We start from the raw sequence: 13,189 nt of genomic DNA on the forward strand, positions 1-13,189 counted from the left end.
GCCCTGGAATTGAAAGCTTTTCCTGTGCATTAAATAATTTCAGGTATGTTATGCAAAACAGTACAAACAGTATTTACATCCACAACCAGCTTCTCCTGAAAGTTTATAGCTTTAAAAGAACGAATAAAAAAGGGAACTTGTAATTTGTAGCATAAAGAAATTATTCTAATGTACCCTTCATTTTCATGTTTCACAAGCATTATCAATGAAAAGGGATCTGTGCTACTTCGTATATGCAATGTATTTCGGATATCAAATATATATATATATATATGTGTGTATAATTTTACAATTAACCAATATATTATTATTATTGTCATTCCTGCAATGTATGAAGTAATACCTTTTGAAAAAGGGCTTTTGTATAGGAAAATGTGACAAAATAAATGTTTTTACCTCTCAAGTTATGTTCAATTGCCTGCCTGTTGCCTCACCAGATGAAAACACAGTGATTGTATTTTTTATTGGGCCATTTTGATGTACACAATTAGTGATGTACATCATTATAGTGACCTATATTCACACCTGCTGATAGAAAACATCTTCGCCTCTCTTTCTTTCGGCAACTTTAGTTTGTATCAAGATACTAACAAAACAGTCTTACACTAACTAATCTTACTTATTGTTACTGACTCTGACATGTAGCGTTTTTACCTGGATTCACATGTGTTTTAAGGTAAGATGAAGTGGCCATTACAGTTTTAGTTATGAATATGAATCTCGATCATCCTTGAAAGACTTGTTATCTAATTGGAATATAATCAAATTTATAGACAAACTAACCATGACAAGGTACTACAGAAATGGTGTGTCTTATTAAAATAACACACAGTCAGTTGCTGGTATATTAGCTATACCTAATGCAGTGTAATATATCAGCGCTGCAAAGAAACATACCTTCATCAAGGTTTTTTCTTTTTTACTATTGATTTTGATGATTTATGATCGTGTGGTACTGGTTAATTGTACTGCATTATACTAGGTGTTTCAAATATTTTTCCACCCCAATTACCGCATATTGATGATGTTAAAATTAATATTAGACTTTCTTAGTTCTAACTGGCTGTACCTGAATAACTGCATGCAATTTCATCTCATTCAAATTAATCATTTCCCGTGCAAGGGAAAGAAGTGTCAGGAGGTTGCACCATTTTTTCATTTTATTTTTATTCCATATTTTCCATCACAAGTTACATTTTGTCATTGAACAAAAAAAACAATATACGGTGTTTACACCCTTTTCATTTCACAGGGCCACAAGCTGTGAGCGAGGGAATTAGGTGTAAAACCACTTAAGGATGGTGTACGTTAATTTGAAAGACTTCTTAGTAATTGACTCTTTGCATCATTTAAGTCTCACTCTGAGGACAGCTTTAAATAATATGTGGTGGTAATTTAACAACCGGTGTCTATGCATGTTGCCTGTGTGTAAGGACGGCTACAGTCTTGCAAAGTGCTCTTTTGGTTCGCATGAGACAAACATATGTATCACAGACACAGTGAACAGCCATTAAGGGACAGTTGTGGACTTGTTTTTGCATTAGAATATGTCTGGCATATATCATCTTTATGCTGCTTAGTCATTTCACATAATTTGTCAATAATATTCACAATCTTTTACCCGAGCCCTGCTATATGCCACTTGATATGGCAAGGGTGCAGGCAGACACGTAAGGATAGACAGTTCATTAGAGAGGTCGGCCTCAACAAAATCTGTTAAAGCTCCATCGTAGCGTACAGTATGTGCTGTTATTTCTTTAAATGGAAAGTTATGGTTTCATGTTCAGAACCTGCACGTAAACTAATGGGCAGAAAGCAACAGCACTTATCTCCCAAAAACTTTCACTCTGTTGTGTTTGGATCTCTGTTTGCTGTCACAACTTCTCTTTGTTTACAGATGAAAACTCTGATAGGGGTTGGCACTTGTCATCACGCTGCTTTGACCTTTTTGATCACAGTCCATATATAACATTCAGGCTCGGTTAGGTACAGAATAATATGATGACACAGACATTTTCAATGCAAAAATAGCCTTTATTTCAGTGTATTTTCCCCCTGAGATCAAATACAAGACCGAACAAAGACACTTGATTATCATACTATTCAGTGCTGCATGTAGGCATAAGTGTTTCCTGAAATATTTGTTCTCTCACAATGTTTCTCTCAAGGAGAAAACCACAACTACATCACCCACTGTTTGAAAAGAGCGGCCCCTGAGCCCCACCCTTTGCTAGTGCCTCAGTGTCTGAATAGTTAAGCATACTGTAATGGTTCAAGTCCAAGTGTCTCTTTGTGTACAGCAGCCTAAAGTAGCATGAATTATTGAACAAGCCACTTAATCTTTTTCTCACATATGATAAAAGCATGGCCCTCAAAAGTGGTCCTTCAAGTAATAGTAAGATTTATATACAGGATAACAGATTTGATTCATTTTTCTGTCTCTCCATGCTCGGCAAACCTGATGTGCAAGGCCATAAGTCAATTACAGCCACTCATCTTCATTTAAAGTGAGAGCACATATGTTCAATCCATGTGAGAGTAATTGGGAAAACGTTCTGTTCCTGTTGCTGAATCGTAGCCTCTCTGTCTTGCCTGACCTGGTCTCCCTTTTGAAAACAGGTTTTTTTGTCAGCAGACAGTGGCAGGTGTGGTTTTACATACAAATGGTTCACAATAAGTGTTCTTGCCCACAGACCGCATTCTTATCTGAGTTCAACACAATAGAATAACAAATAAGTGGGTTTTCTTTACTTCATATTTAAATGCTACACAATGTGCTGCCTGACATTGGGTAACCCTACCTGCCTCCAGCACCTCTTTGTCTTTTTGAGATTTTAGGATTTCATCAATGAGAGGTATAAGCCTCTACTTGTCTCAGTTTCTACTGTTCATTACTGTGTGTCCATGATCTCACATCATGGTGACATTGGGTGTGTCATTGATTTCAATCACCTCAAAGCCCTGGTTGTCATGTCCATCTCTGGAGTGATGATGATGACCCTTGATGTTGTGGAAGCAGTAGGCACAGTGTGCCGTAGCCACTGGCATCACCTTGGAGAAGTTGGAGAAATCTACTCTGTACTTGCCTTCCTTGCTTCTGGAAATGATGGGCAAGAAGTTGTAGCCCCACATGATCTCCTGAGGAATAAAGGAGGTCCGGACTTGGCAGGCAGAGCTGGTGGACTCTGCGGTGCAGTCTAGGAAGACGACTAGCTCAAACTCTTGTTTGTGGAGCGTATCCACGGCCATCTCGAAGAAGGGGCTTCTCTTGTCGATGGTGTGGTAGAGCGTGAGAGGACACACGAAGAAGAGGTTGTCCTTCCCGGCATCCACAATGAAGTCAATGTTCACCTGGTCCATAATGATTGTCTCCCCATCGGGTCTGTGTGTTGTCCTCAGCAGCTTGCCATAGATCTGGCTTCCAATCATCAGGGTCTTACGCAGGTTGGCCACTCTGATTGACAGGGAAAGGGTGCCATTTTTGGAGCTGATGACAGCCATGTTACTGAATGAGATGGTCTTTGCCCTCTTTTTGGGCAAAGAGATTTTGGACAGGATGACTCCACACATGAAGCAGTTGATAATAGCTCCGAGGAGGGACTGGATGATGATAAGGGCCACAGCACCTGGGCAGTGAGGGGTGAGCGCTCGGCCACCATACCCAATAGTTGTCTGGGTTTCAAGGGAGTAAAGGAACGCTGTGGTGAGTCCTCCCACATTATCAACACATGGAATGTGGTCTGATGTTGGGTTTTGCCATGTCAGGTCTCCATTGCTGCGCGCAATCCAATACCACAGTAGGCCAAAAAAGAACCAGCTGAGGGTAAAGGAGGCGCTGAAGAGGAAGAGGACAAAACGCCACCGGATCTCCACAAAGGTGGTCCAGAAGTCCGCCAGGAAGTATAACTGGTTGCTGTACTTGACGTTTCCGTATTCAATGTTGCAGCGACCATCTTTGGTAACGAGTCTGGCCCTGCATCTTTTTCGCTCCACCAAATAGTCATGGATACGTCTGTTCATGTATCCAAACATGTTCCACGACCTATAAGACGATAGCACAGGAGCAGCGTCTAAGTACAGAGTAGAAAACTAGTCATCAGGCTGTTGTGTGAACGAACGGTTTCTATGCACCACTACTTGTAGAAAGCAAAAACAATCGGCCCCTATAGCTGACTTGTTCTAGCAGATCAGATGCTGCACTTGGGACTAATGACAGAAAATATCTTTATAGTAACAGTCCGGCCATTTAACCAGTCAGCCAGTCAGAGGCCCTCTCAAACTGTCATTTGTCCTTAAATACTGTAATTCACTACAATTAGAGACCAGTTGGTGGTGTATATGCAAAAATAAAGAAATTACTCTACTTAACTGTGTATGTTCAGTCTCACATGTTCCAAGCTGCTCTGACCCACTGCAGTTGTAATCCTCACTGAAAGGCTACAATCCTGGGTGGATGCAGCACTGCGGTAAATACATGAAGTTCTCCAATGAAGTGTAACACATTAGAGCTTCAAATAAAATAAATACTCGTGGTCCCGAACAATTGTTTCAACACAAGGATCAGCTTTGTTTGCTAGCTTTCACTGCTGCAAAAATAAACGTGGCATTAAAATAATTTGGGCAAACGCAGCTCAGAGTTCTCATAACTTTGGTGCTTGGTGGAGGGTTTCTAAGTATACGGCCTCTGTTGTCAAGTCATGCAAACTACCCATTTGGATCATGGCGTGCTTGTTCGTGAGTGTGAAGTACAGAACGGTCAGTACAGTGAGTTTATGTTTTTGCTTTCAACCCTCAAAGCTCACATCCAGTCATTTTGCCAAAAATGAAATCTGATAATCACTCTGTGTTGCTTGTTTGCAAGCTTCAATCATTTTGGAAGCAAACCTAGTCATTCCACAGCTAATCATTAGGTCAGCATGTTTTCATACTGTAACAAGATATGTGCTGTAATTATTTTGGGTATTTGGTATTTTAATTGTATGTTAGACAAAGTACTTTAAATTATTACTTTGCATTGGAAAACATCTACCTTCAACAAAATCAACTCTATCCACAGAATAGTAAACACACAGCTTTAACCCTAAAATGGCTTTACTCTCATTACTAACAATCAAATTTCAACCTTACAAATAAGCACATTTTAAATGTAATCAGTCAATCAAAGACTAACACTGTTCATGGTAAGGGTCCTTGTGAGAACAATACATTTTTTAAATAAAAACTTTTTTCTTGTATTCTTCCTTTAGGCTTTATGTGCTACATTTGCATTTATGTGTTACATTTGCATTGTAAAAGTGGATGTCTCAGCAACACCTTTTAAAAGGGAGATCACTGGAATACATCTCTCATGAGCAGTGACACCTTATTTGTATTAAATGCTTTCTTTTGTCAGTTAAGTACAAACCAGCTAATGTTTAAAGTTAAAATGTATTTGCAATCCTTTTTCTTTCTTTATTAATTTATTTAAAAAAAAAACATTCACAGTGACAATTTCCTTTGAAATTATCTGAACTACTCACACTGTGACATCACACTCACCATATTCTTGCAGAAATGTGTTACAGCTGAAAATGAAATATGTTAACATGAAAGTGAACTTTCTTCAGTCAAAACTCACCTCTGTAATTTGAAGTGAAAGTTATATGATGCACATCAGAAGGTTGATGAATGGAAAAAATCCAGCTCTACTTTCTCTCCTCTCCTTCTCTGTCTCTTTCTGGTTCACAATTGATTGAGACAGTTTAGGCGTGTCCTCCTCCAACTCCTGTTCACCAACACCTGTGTATATTTATACTGTCTCGGTGTACAGGAATCATCCAGGTGATGTTTACACCCACAGAGACATCGAGTACCCCTCCGCCCCTAAACACACACGCATACCCTTCCCCCCCCCCGGCTCTAATAGGATGTTTACCCCACAGACGCCTGGCACCAAGGGCCAAGCTGACCTCTATCCACCACACTCCCGGTACACCACAGTGTAAGATTTGCTCCGGATTTACTGTTGGTTGTTTCTATTTTTTTTGTGACCTTTTATTTAAGCTTTTCTCTCTTGAAAAAAAAAAGGGAATATTAACAATGTAAATGCAGTACCTGTATGTACTGTATCTGTATGGTTCTGGTCCTCTCTCTGACGAACAGACTGTCTTATTATTTACTGTAGACACACACTTTATTGGCATGTTTTTTTGTAAATCTTTTTTTCCTGTTGTTGCCAGTGTAGTAGTGACTGTCTGAAGACGTTTGTCTCGTGCAAAGATGATTAGAGTCATCTGGAGGAAGGTACAACAATTTTCCTCTCCTGATATTAACATGTTATAATAACGTTGTTGTCCCTAGAATACTGTATCATGACAGAAGAGAGCACATAACTCACATTCCTTTATACATGTATTCCTCTGCGTCTCTGAAAATGGTCATGTTTAACACATCCCGGGCACAGTGTGTGTGTGTTCACCTGGTATCTCTCCAGGGTTGGCCAGGAACCGAATATCAGTTCATGATCCCAAGATGAATGCTCTGGGGAGAGAAGTTGTGAATTGTGAAGGGAGTCATTTTTCAACTCCATTGTTCTCTGCCAAAAAAAAGTGGCAGAAAGGGCTGCAGCATTACCTTACATGCTGCAGAATGTGTTTGCTATTGACAACCACAATGCATTACTGATGACACACAACAAGATTAGGCTTGCCGTTTTTTTTTCTTAATCCACGCTTTTGTAAAAGGATGACAGGCCTTTTGTATTTAAGCTTCTTTTTTTAATTCAGGAGCTGATTTGCCTGTTTGTTTAACTAACTCTCTCGTTTTCATCCCTTTTATATCAGACAAAAGGCCTGTGAGTAGCCACCAGACCACATAGCTGCACTGATTTTAGGGCTGATTTAACACATTATAAGCTACAGAGTCTGCATTTGATTGACAGCAATGCAATCCCTCTCCCAGGATGGACAGAAGTGCAATAGATATCATGTGTACAGAATGAACAACATAACAGAGTTACAACACATTTAATATATATATATATATATGATAGAACCACGGCAGGAGGCAAGACCATGGTCCAGGTACAACCAGGCTCCACGGGAACCTGCTAGGTGAGAAAGCACAGAGGTGAAGAAGCAAAGTCAGTAATTTGCATTAATGGTATCGGCCCAGCCCCTCAATTAAGTTCCTTTGATAGATACAATGGATACAATGGAGACAAGTGCATTGCTGCTCATAGTTTTGGATGATGTTTGCCAGAATTAAACTACAGACAACACTGTTAATGTGATGCAATTTTCAAATAATGGTATGGTTAACCAGAATTATAAAGAAACTTAGTCAATGATAAAAATTACAATCACCACTCTTCTAACGCCAGATTTACTGAGTAAACACCTTTTTTCATCAGTTTAAAGTAAAATTATTTTTGTTGGCCACTGGGGGGCAGCAGAAACAAGCTGTGAACAACAGTGACATTATCACTGTTAAATGTAAGTTTATATGGGGAATTTGTTAGCTAGCAGTTCATCCAGCAGATACAGAGTAACATTATCACTCATTTGTTTCTGATCAAAACTTTTATCTCTGTTTTTGGTCTCTACCAACTCCTGAGGGAAATACGTGGAGCTCATTTGCTAAATGCGGAATGCAGTGAGCAACATTGATCCTGTTGAAAATTGGACCTCGGAACCATGTTGTACTGTAGGGTCCAGCCCCTCAAATCAACAGTTCCGAAGTTAGGAGAAGCCAGACCAACTGATGATTAGAATTTACAACAATTCTTAGGCAGTGAAGTCGAGACCAAAAATCTCTTTTAAGTCTGTCAATACTTCTGTTTAAGCTTCCTCTCAAGCTGTTAAACATTTAACATGTTGTCGTGACCCTTTAAGGCTCATATCCTGTCACACTTTAGCTCCTTTGTGGCTCTCTTTGCCTGAGCCACGATTGAGACTCTCCAACTGAACACCAGCATGAGCACAGTGCTTAGTCTGTGAGTAGTTCATGGTGAGAGAAATAACTTTAAGGATTTGATTAGGCTATTATTTTTCAAAGAAAATCATTGCTCTCGTTGCTACTGTCTAGCCCATTCATTCAATTTTTTTTTCTTTGTTTAAAAAGACCTTAGTTGCAAACCACATCTGACTGTTTCACATCTGAAAAAAATCCACAGCAGTCAGACTTAATTATGCAATGTAGCCTTGAGCACTGGGCTAAAACCATTTAATTAATTCTGGTGTGAATAAAAATGAAGCCTTTGTTTTGAACTTAGTGATTAGTGATTCAGGCGTGCTTTCAAACATTCATCATGTGGCATCATATTCTAAGATATGCTTCAGTTGAACTGAATAGATATCTACTTGGGGGATAACTGTTTGCGTTGCGTCTGCTGTATGTTTGTATGTGCGTGAGCAAGAAGGGGGTGCGGTGAGTGGGACGTACGCTGATGGCAGGCATTTCATCATGTCACTCAGCATTCAAATTCCATATCCATCTTCCATCATTCTCTGAGTAAAAATGGCAAAGTGCTAAACGCCAAGCATTACAAACCCAACAAGCTGTGTGAAGTGCTTGTGAAGCATTTGCCTCTTGTAATGATACAAACATATGCTGCGAAGCATTTCTTAGTAGATGTGCATGCGCTTTGCTGCCTTAATGTCAGCGTTTGTTCAAGACCATCTTGTGTGGAAAATTCTGAGATGTAGGCAAGCAGGGGAAAAAAAGCATGCTGTAAAGATGATAATGATCTTAAGATCGGTGCAGCCTGTATTTATGCCTTTAGGTGAAATGTGCATGTCAATAGAAGCATATAGACAAGGAATTGGGCTGTCAGGCCTGAATAAGAAGCCTGGTCAACAGGGTTTGTGGGGATTTTCCATTACACGACTTGACACTTGCTTGTCCACTAACTATTGTAAGTTTTTACCATGCCATACTTCATCCCTTCATAACCACTGTTGTTCTTTGAGACTATTTCATCTTTTTAACAGATGGCTGGGACGTCACAGTCGGATGTACAGTATATGAAGTGTAAGGTGAAAAGCCTGGTATAAACATCCAGTACAGCGGGGTTGCATATGTTATGCAGGGCTGCAGGGCGATGCATTCTAGTTATTTGTCTCCTTTGTTTCTTGAACACAAGAGTGTAATTCTATCTGCCTTGTGGACATGTGTAGAGATAAACAGACAAGTAAAAAGCGTGGGATTCTAAACCAGGAATACAAACTAAAATAATCTTATTGATAGGTCAATATTATTATCTGAATTTCATTTTGATGCATAGTAATTACCTTTGTGTAAACTCAGCAGAGGGACTTTGGGCAGTTCCCCTCTCCGGCTGAATTAAATCAGCAATTTGGAGGTTCCAAGGACACAGGGGGATCACACATGTATTCTTGTCCTCCACTCAGCTTTCTCAGGTCACAATATGGTATTGTCTTTCTTCTTTCTGCCATAACAGCGCACCCACTCAAAGGACTTCGGCCTGATTAGGCAGCCACAGAGCCTGAAAAACAACTCAATGAAAGGGAAATAAATTATGACCTGCCTTAAAAGCTTAAAATCACCTCTCTCTCACTCAACCTTTCTTCTTTACCCCGCTGCTCTGCTGCGACACGGCCAGCATGAATTCAATTTTGTATTTTGTAAAGTGACACCCGGGCGACAAAAGCCACAAGAGATCAATGACCTATTGTTCAACCCGAGGGATTTTACAAATTCTCAGTTGACGAAACAGGTATTTTCGCAGGTATTTATTCTTATTTTATGGCTGCTTAATTTTTTTTGTGATTCAGATATTGAAATTCCCCAGCTGAAAAAAATTGTGTAATAAGGACTTATCTCTGCTTTGCAGCAGTTATAAAAATGAAGACTTCACAGCCCTTCCCTGCATATCGAAATGTCTCTAAGATTGTACATTAAACCCTTCAGATGAATGAATGTCAGGAGGGTACACTAGAGATCTCAGGGATCTCTCTGCCTGCAGGGAGGCTCAGAGGGTACAAGACTTTGCCTTATATTATGAACTCAACCTGACAGCAGTTCCCCTGAGACTATATTTTTAACACCCAGCTATTAGGGGAGGAGGTTGCTCTAAAGCATGGATGCCAAAGCTTTTTGACATTGATGGACTGAAGCATATAAGAATGGGCCAGTGGGCAAAGGACTGAAACAGTAAAGCGGACCATTAAGTTTTATACATAGGCATTTCAAGGCTCTATATCTTCAAAATGTTGGAATGTTTCCCCAAATTATCGCTGTATTTATTTATTCATTAGGTGAAATATGTGCCACACATGCAATAACTGGCCGCGCTTTGGACTCAAATGGCTTATCAAGGTAATATCGCTGATGTTAATCTGCTCTTTACTGAGCAAGGTACATCCACCCACTGCAATGCACACGTTTCCCACAAGACTTGAAATAAGCTGCACATTTTTAAATGTGATGACTAAGCTAAACAACAAAGCAGGAGAAATTCAATTTTGAAGTTTGAGGGAGCAAGCTGAAAGCGGTCACCAATTATATCGGCCACTCACTACACGTAGCTCTCACAGAGAGAGAGACCAACAGAGAGATGCTGCTTCAACCTACTTCAGACTGTCAGTAACTGATGGAATCTGCTGTTTCATTATTACAGCTTGTATAAGCTTGTAAAGGGATAACCCCAAGAAAAATGCAGCAGCTAAACTTCTTTCAGGAGCAGAGCATCAGCCGGTGATCCTGTTTAATCACTCGCTGCTGTACCGCTTTCCTCCACATAGTGTCACTGTGTCTGGACTGTTGAGTGGTGTCCATGTGAGGACCAGTCCATTAATATAGGATTAAGAAAAATAGCATGCATGGTAGTTCTTGTACACACAATGGCATCTACATGACAAACTATTCTAATACCCTTGAAAAGTATGAGCCAGTAAGAAATAGTCCAGGCTTTTGTAGTTGATTCATGTCAGACCGACCAAACGCAATTATGTTCATGTTAAGTTTGAATTGTGTTTTTGAGTGTTTAGTGTCCATTGAGTATGATGATGTCATACAATGAATGTATATATCTGCTGCAAGACGTCCACTGCACTCAAGAGTAAAAAAAAGTACATACAGTACTGTATCTAAATTATGTATTCACATATAACAAGCACAGTGCTGCGCTAGATCTTCACACTCCCATAATTCATAATTTAAATGCTAATAGATGTACTAGTTCCTTAAAGTCAAGCTTCCCTTTAAACGATACATGAATGAATATAAAAAATAGGGAGTATACATAACGGTTGCTGCTATGCTCCTATATCTGCATTTTGTCATCGATATCATGATGCGTTGGGCCAATATATTGACAGAGATTCATTTGTTTAAGCTAAAGCTGTGCCCTCCCCGCTCAGATAGATCATTTAATAATTTATACTCTTTCCATTGCAAACAAACCTTGCCTTTTCATGCATTCACCACTTCTCAGTGCCATTAAATGCTGGCCTCCACCTATGTCCTTGGTGTAACACCAACTACAAAACAGGCACTTGGTTGAACAGTTAAATATTACAACATATGTAATGCGCCTTAAGAGCAGCTTCAACTTCGGTGATTTCTGCTTAACTATTCAGCACTGACATATGTGACACATTTGTTCTGTTTCTTTACGGAATAACTCAACGTGCACGCTCCTCAGACACCAAAAGTCCACCATTACGCCCTCATAGCGATATGTTTTCTGTGGTTGTCCTCCGATTTCCATCCCCGCTCCTAATTGTTTCCGGGCCGCTTGTAACAATGCAGTTCATTGCGGTGCCATAAGCTCTGACAAGAGGATCAATCAGAGCTAATGAAGCCTGGGAGCAGGTGAGAGAAAGCAAAGAGGCATGGAGCCAAAGGGGAAGTGAAAGGGAGAGTAAGGATGGGCAGGGAGAGGATTAACAAACATGACACTTCCTCCTCACCATGGCCTGACGCACACTGTCGACTGTGGGCTGCTGCTGCTGATTTGGACTGAGACATTTTGCATAAGAGTCTACTTTGACACCGGATACTGCCATCCTGTCTGAACTGTTTCAGCAGAATGGGCAAATATATTATGTACATCATTTATTTTCCTTTTTTGTGTAGATTTAAGCCACACACACGTATGCTATGCCATTTTCTTTACATAGTCTGCAGGAAGATACTAAAAAAACACATTCCCACCGTGATATAGGAGCTATAGAGCTCAGGGTTTTTTTCATATGGAGATCTCTGCATTGATGAATATTAAATGAGACTCGCAGTATGTAACACTTCAACATTTGCATTCGGCGTCTTCTTCCTGCAGTTCACCTTAGCAGGACAATCCACAGTTTCATCATTCTAATGGATCGTCTATTAAAGTGATGAAAAGCCTATTATGTTGTGTTACCCACACCTTTTAACAATAATGCAAATCTAATGTACACACGATGTACACTATACACAACTTTCCTCCGAGCACTTGTGGTAATGAATGTGCCAGGAAGTTGTATTAATGTGTGATTAATGTGTGGGGGTACAGTCAACTGAATGGATTTCACCATGGGATGAACAGCAGAGGCAGTAAGGTGGAGGGAGGGCTGGGGGCTCTGCTTTGATCAATAGCGGTTTAACCTCAGGAGGGGAAATAATTACACATGCCCCGGTTCTGAACCACGAGGGGCCGATCCACACGCAGGAGAGGTGCCGCCGAAGGAACTAGAATTTTTACAATTAAGATCACCAACACTTCGTGATCACTGCTGAGATGAGCGTGGCCTAGAACTTGTATTCCTCAGCCAAATCCCAAGCTCCTCATTATTGTAGCCTCACTCCTTGATGTTCCATAATCCACTGTCATTGGCTCCTGTCAAGTATCTCCCAGCCATCTCGCTCTGACTCGGAGAGAGGGGGGGGGGGGGCTGCAGAGTCATAAATCTCCTTCCAAACCCAATGCAGGAAGTACATGAAGAGGCTTTCTGGTGATAGCTGCTTCTGTCGCTCCTCCCCCACCTATCATCGTCTCCCTATCTTTCTCTCCCTTTGCTCTACTCTCATTACTCCTCCACTGTTATGTCATGTCTACATTCAATTTTCCCTATGCCTAATAACATCTCAATGTCAAGCATCCCTCCATCTGTCTCTGTCTGCACTGTATGCCCCCTCATTTGCGCACACTTCCCTATCGTAGATCACACACTTCCCTTTCGCAGTTACCGAACTGAATTTTAAATAG

General features: G+C 40.4%; 1 protein-coding gene across 2 annotated transcripts; it reads right to left on the reverse strand.

Moving 5' to 3' along the window:
* Nucleotides 1–1,168: 1,168 nt before the first annotated feature.
* On the reverse strand, nucleotides 1,169–5,744 carry kcnj1a.1 (potassium inwardly rectifying channel subfamily J member 1a, tandem duplicate 1). 2 transcript variants are annotated; one of them, XM_031860509.1, is made up of 2 exons: nucleotides 5,618–5,744; nucleotides 1,169–4,042 (listed from the first exon to the last, which is right to left on the reverse strand). In XM_031860509.1, exon 2 carries the CDS (start codon nucleotides 4,030–4,032, stop codon nucleotides 2,911–2,913), a length of 1,122 nt encoding a protein of 373 aa, XP_031716369.1. In that variant the 5' UTR covers nucleotides 4,033–4,042; nucleotides 5,618–5,744; the 3' UTR covers nucleotides 1,169–2,910. The 2 variants fall into 2 exon arrangements, with proteins under 2 accessions (XP_031716369.1, XP_031716370.1); XM_031860510.1 differs by having other exon boundaries at nucleotides 1,169–4,070.
* Nucleotides 5,745–13,189: the final 7,445 nt, after the last annotated feature.

Source organism: Anarrhichthys ocellatus, unplaced genomic scaffold (assembly GCF_004355925.1).
Source record: "Anarrhichthys ocellatus isolate YVR2014 unplaced genomic scaffold, GSC_Weel_1.0 scaffold24, whole genome shotgun sequence".
In the NCBI taxonomy this organism is placed as follows: domain Eukaryota; kingdom Metazoa; phylum Chordata; class Actinopteri; order Perciformes; family Anarhichadidae; genus Anarrhichthys; species Anarrhichthys ocellatus.

What these genes read in the sequence shown, in the direction of transcription:
- kcnj1a.1 (XM_031860509.1), bottom strand. Translation starts at nt 4,032, where the DNA reads ATGTTTGGATACATGAACAGACGTATCCATGACTATTTGGTGGAGCGA.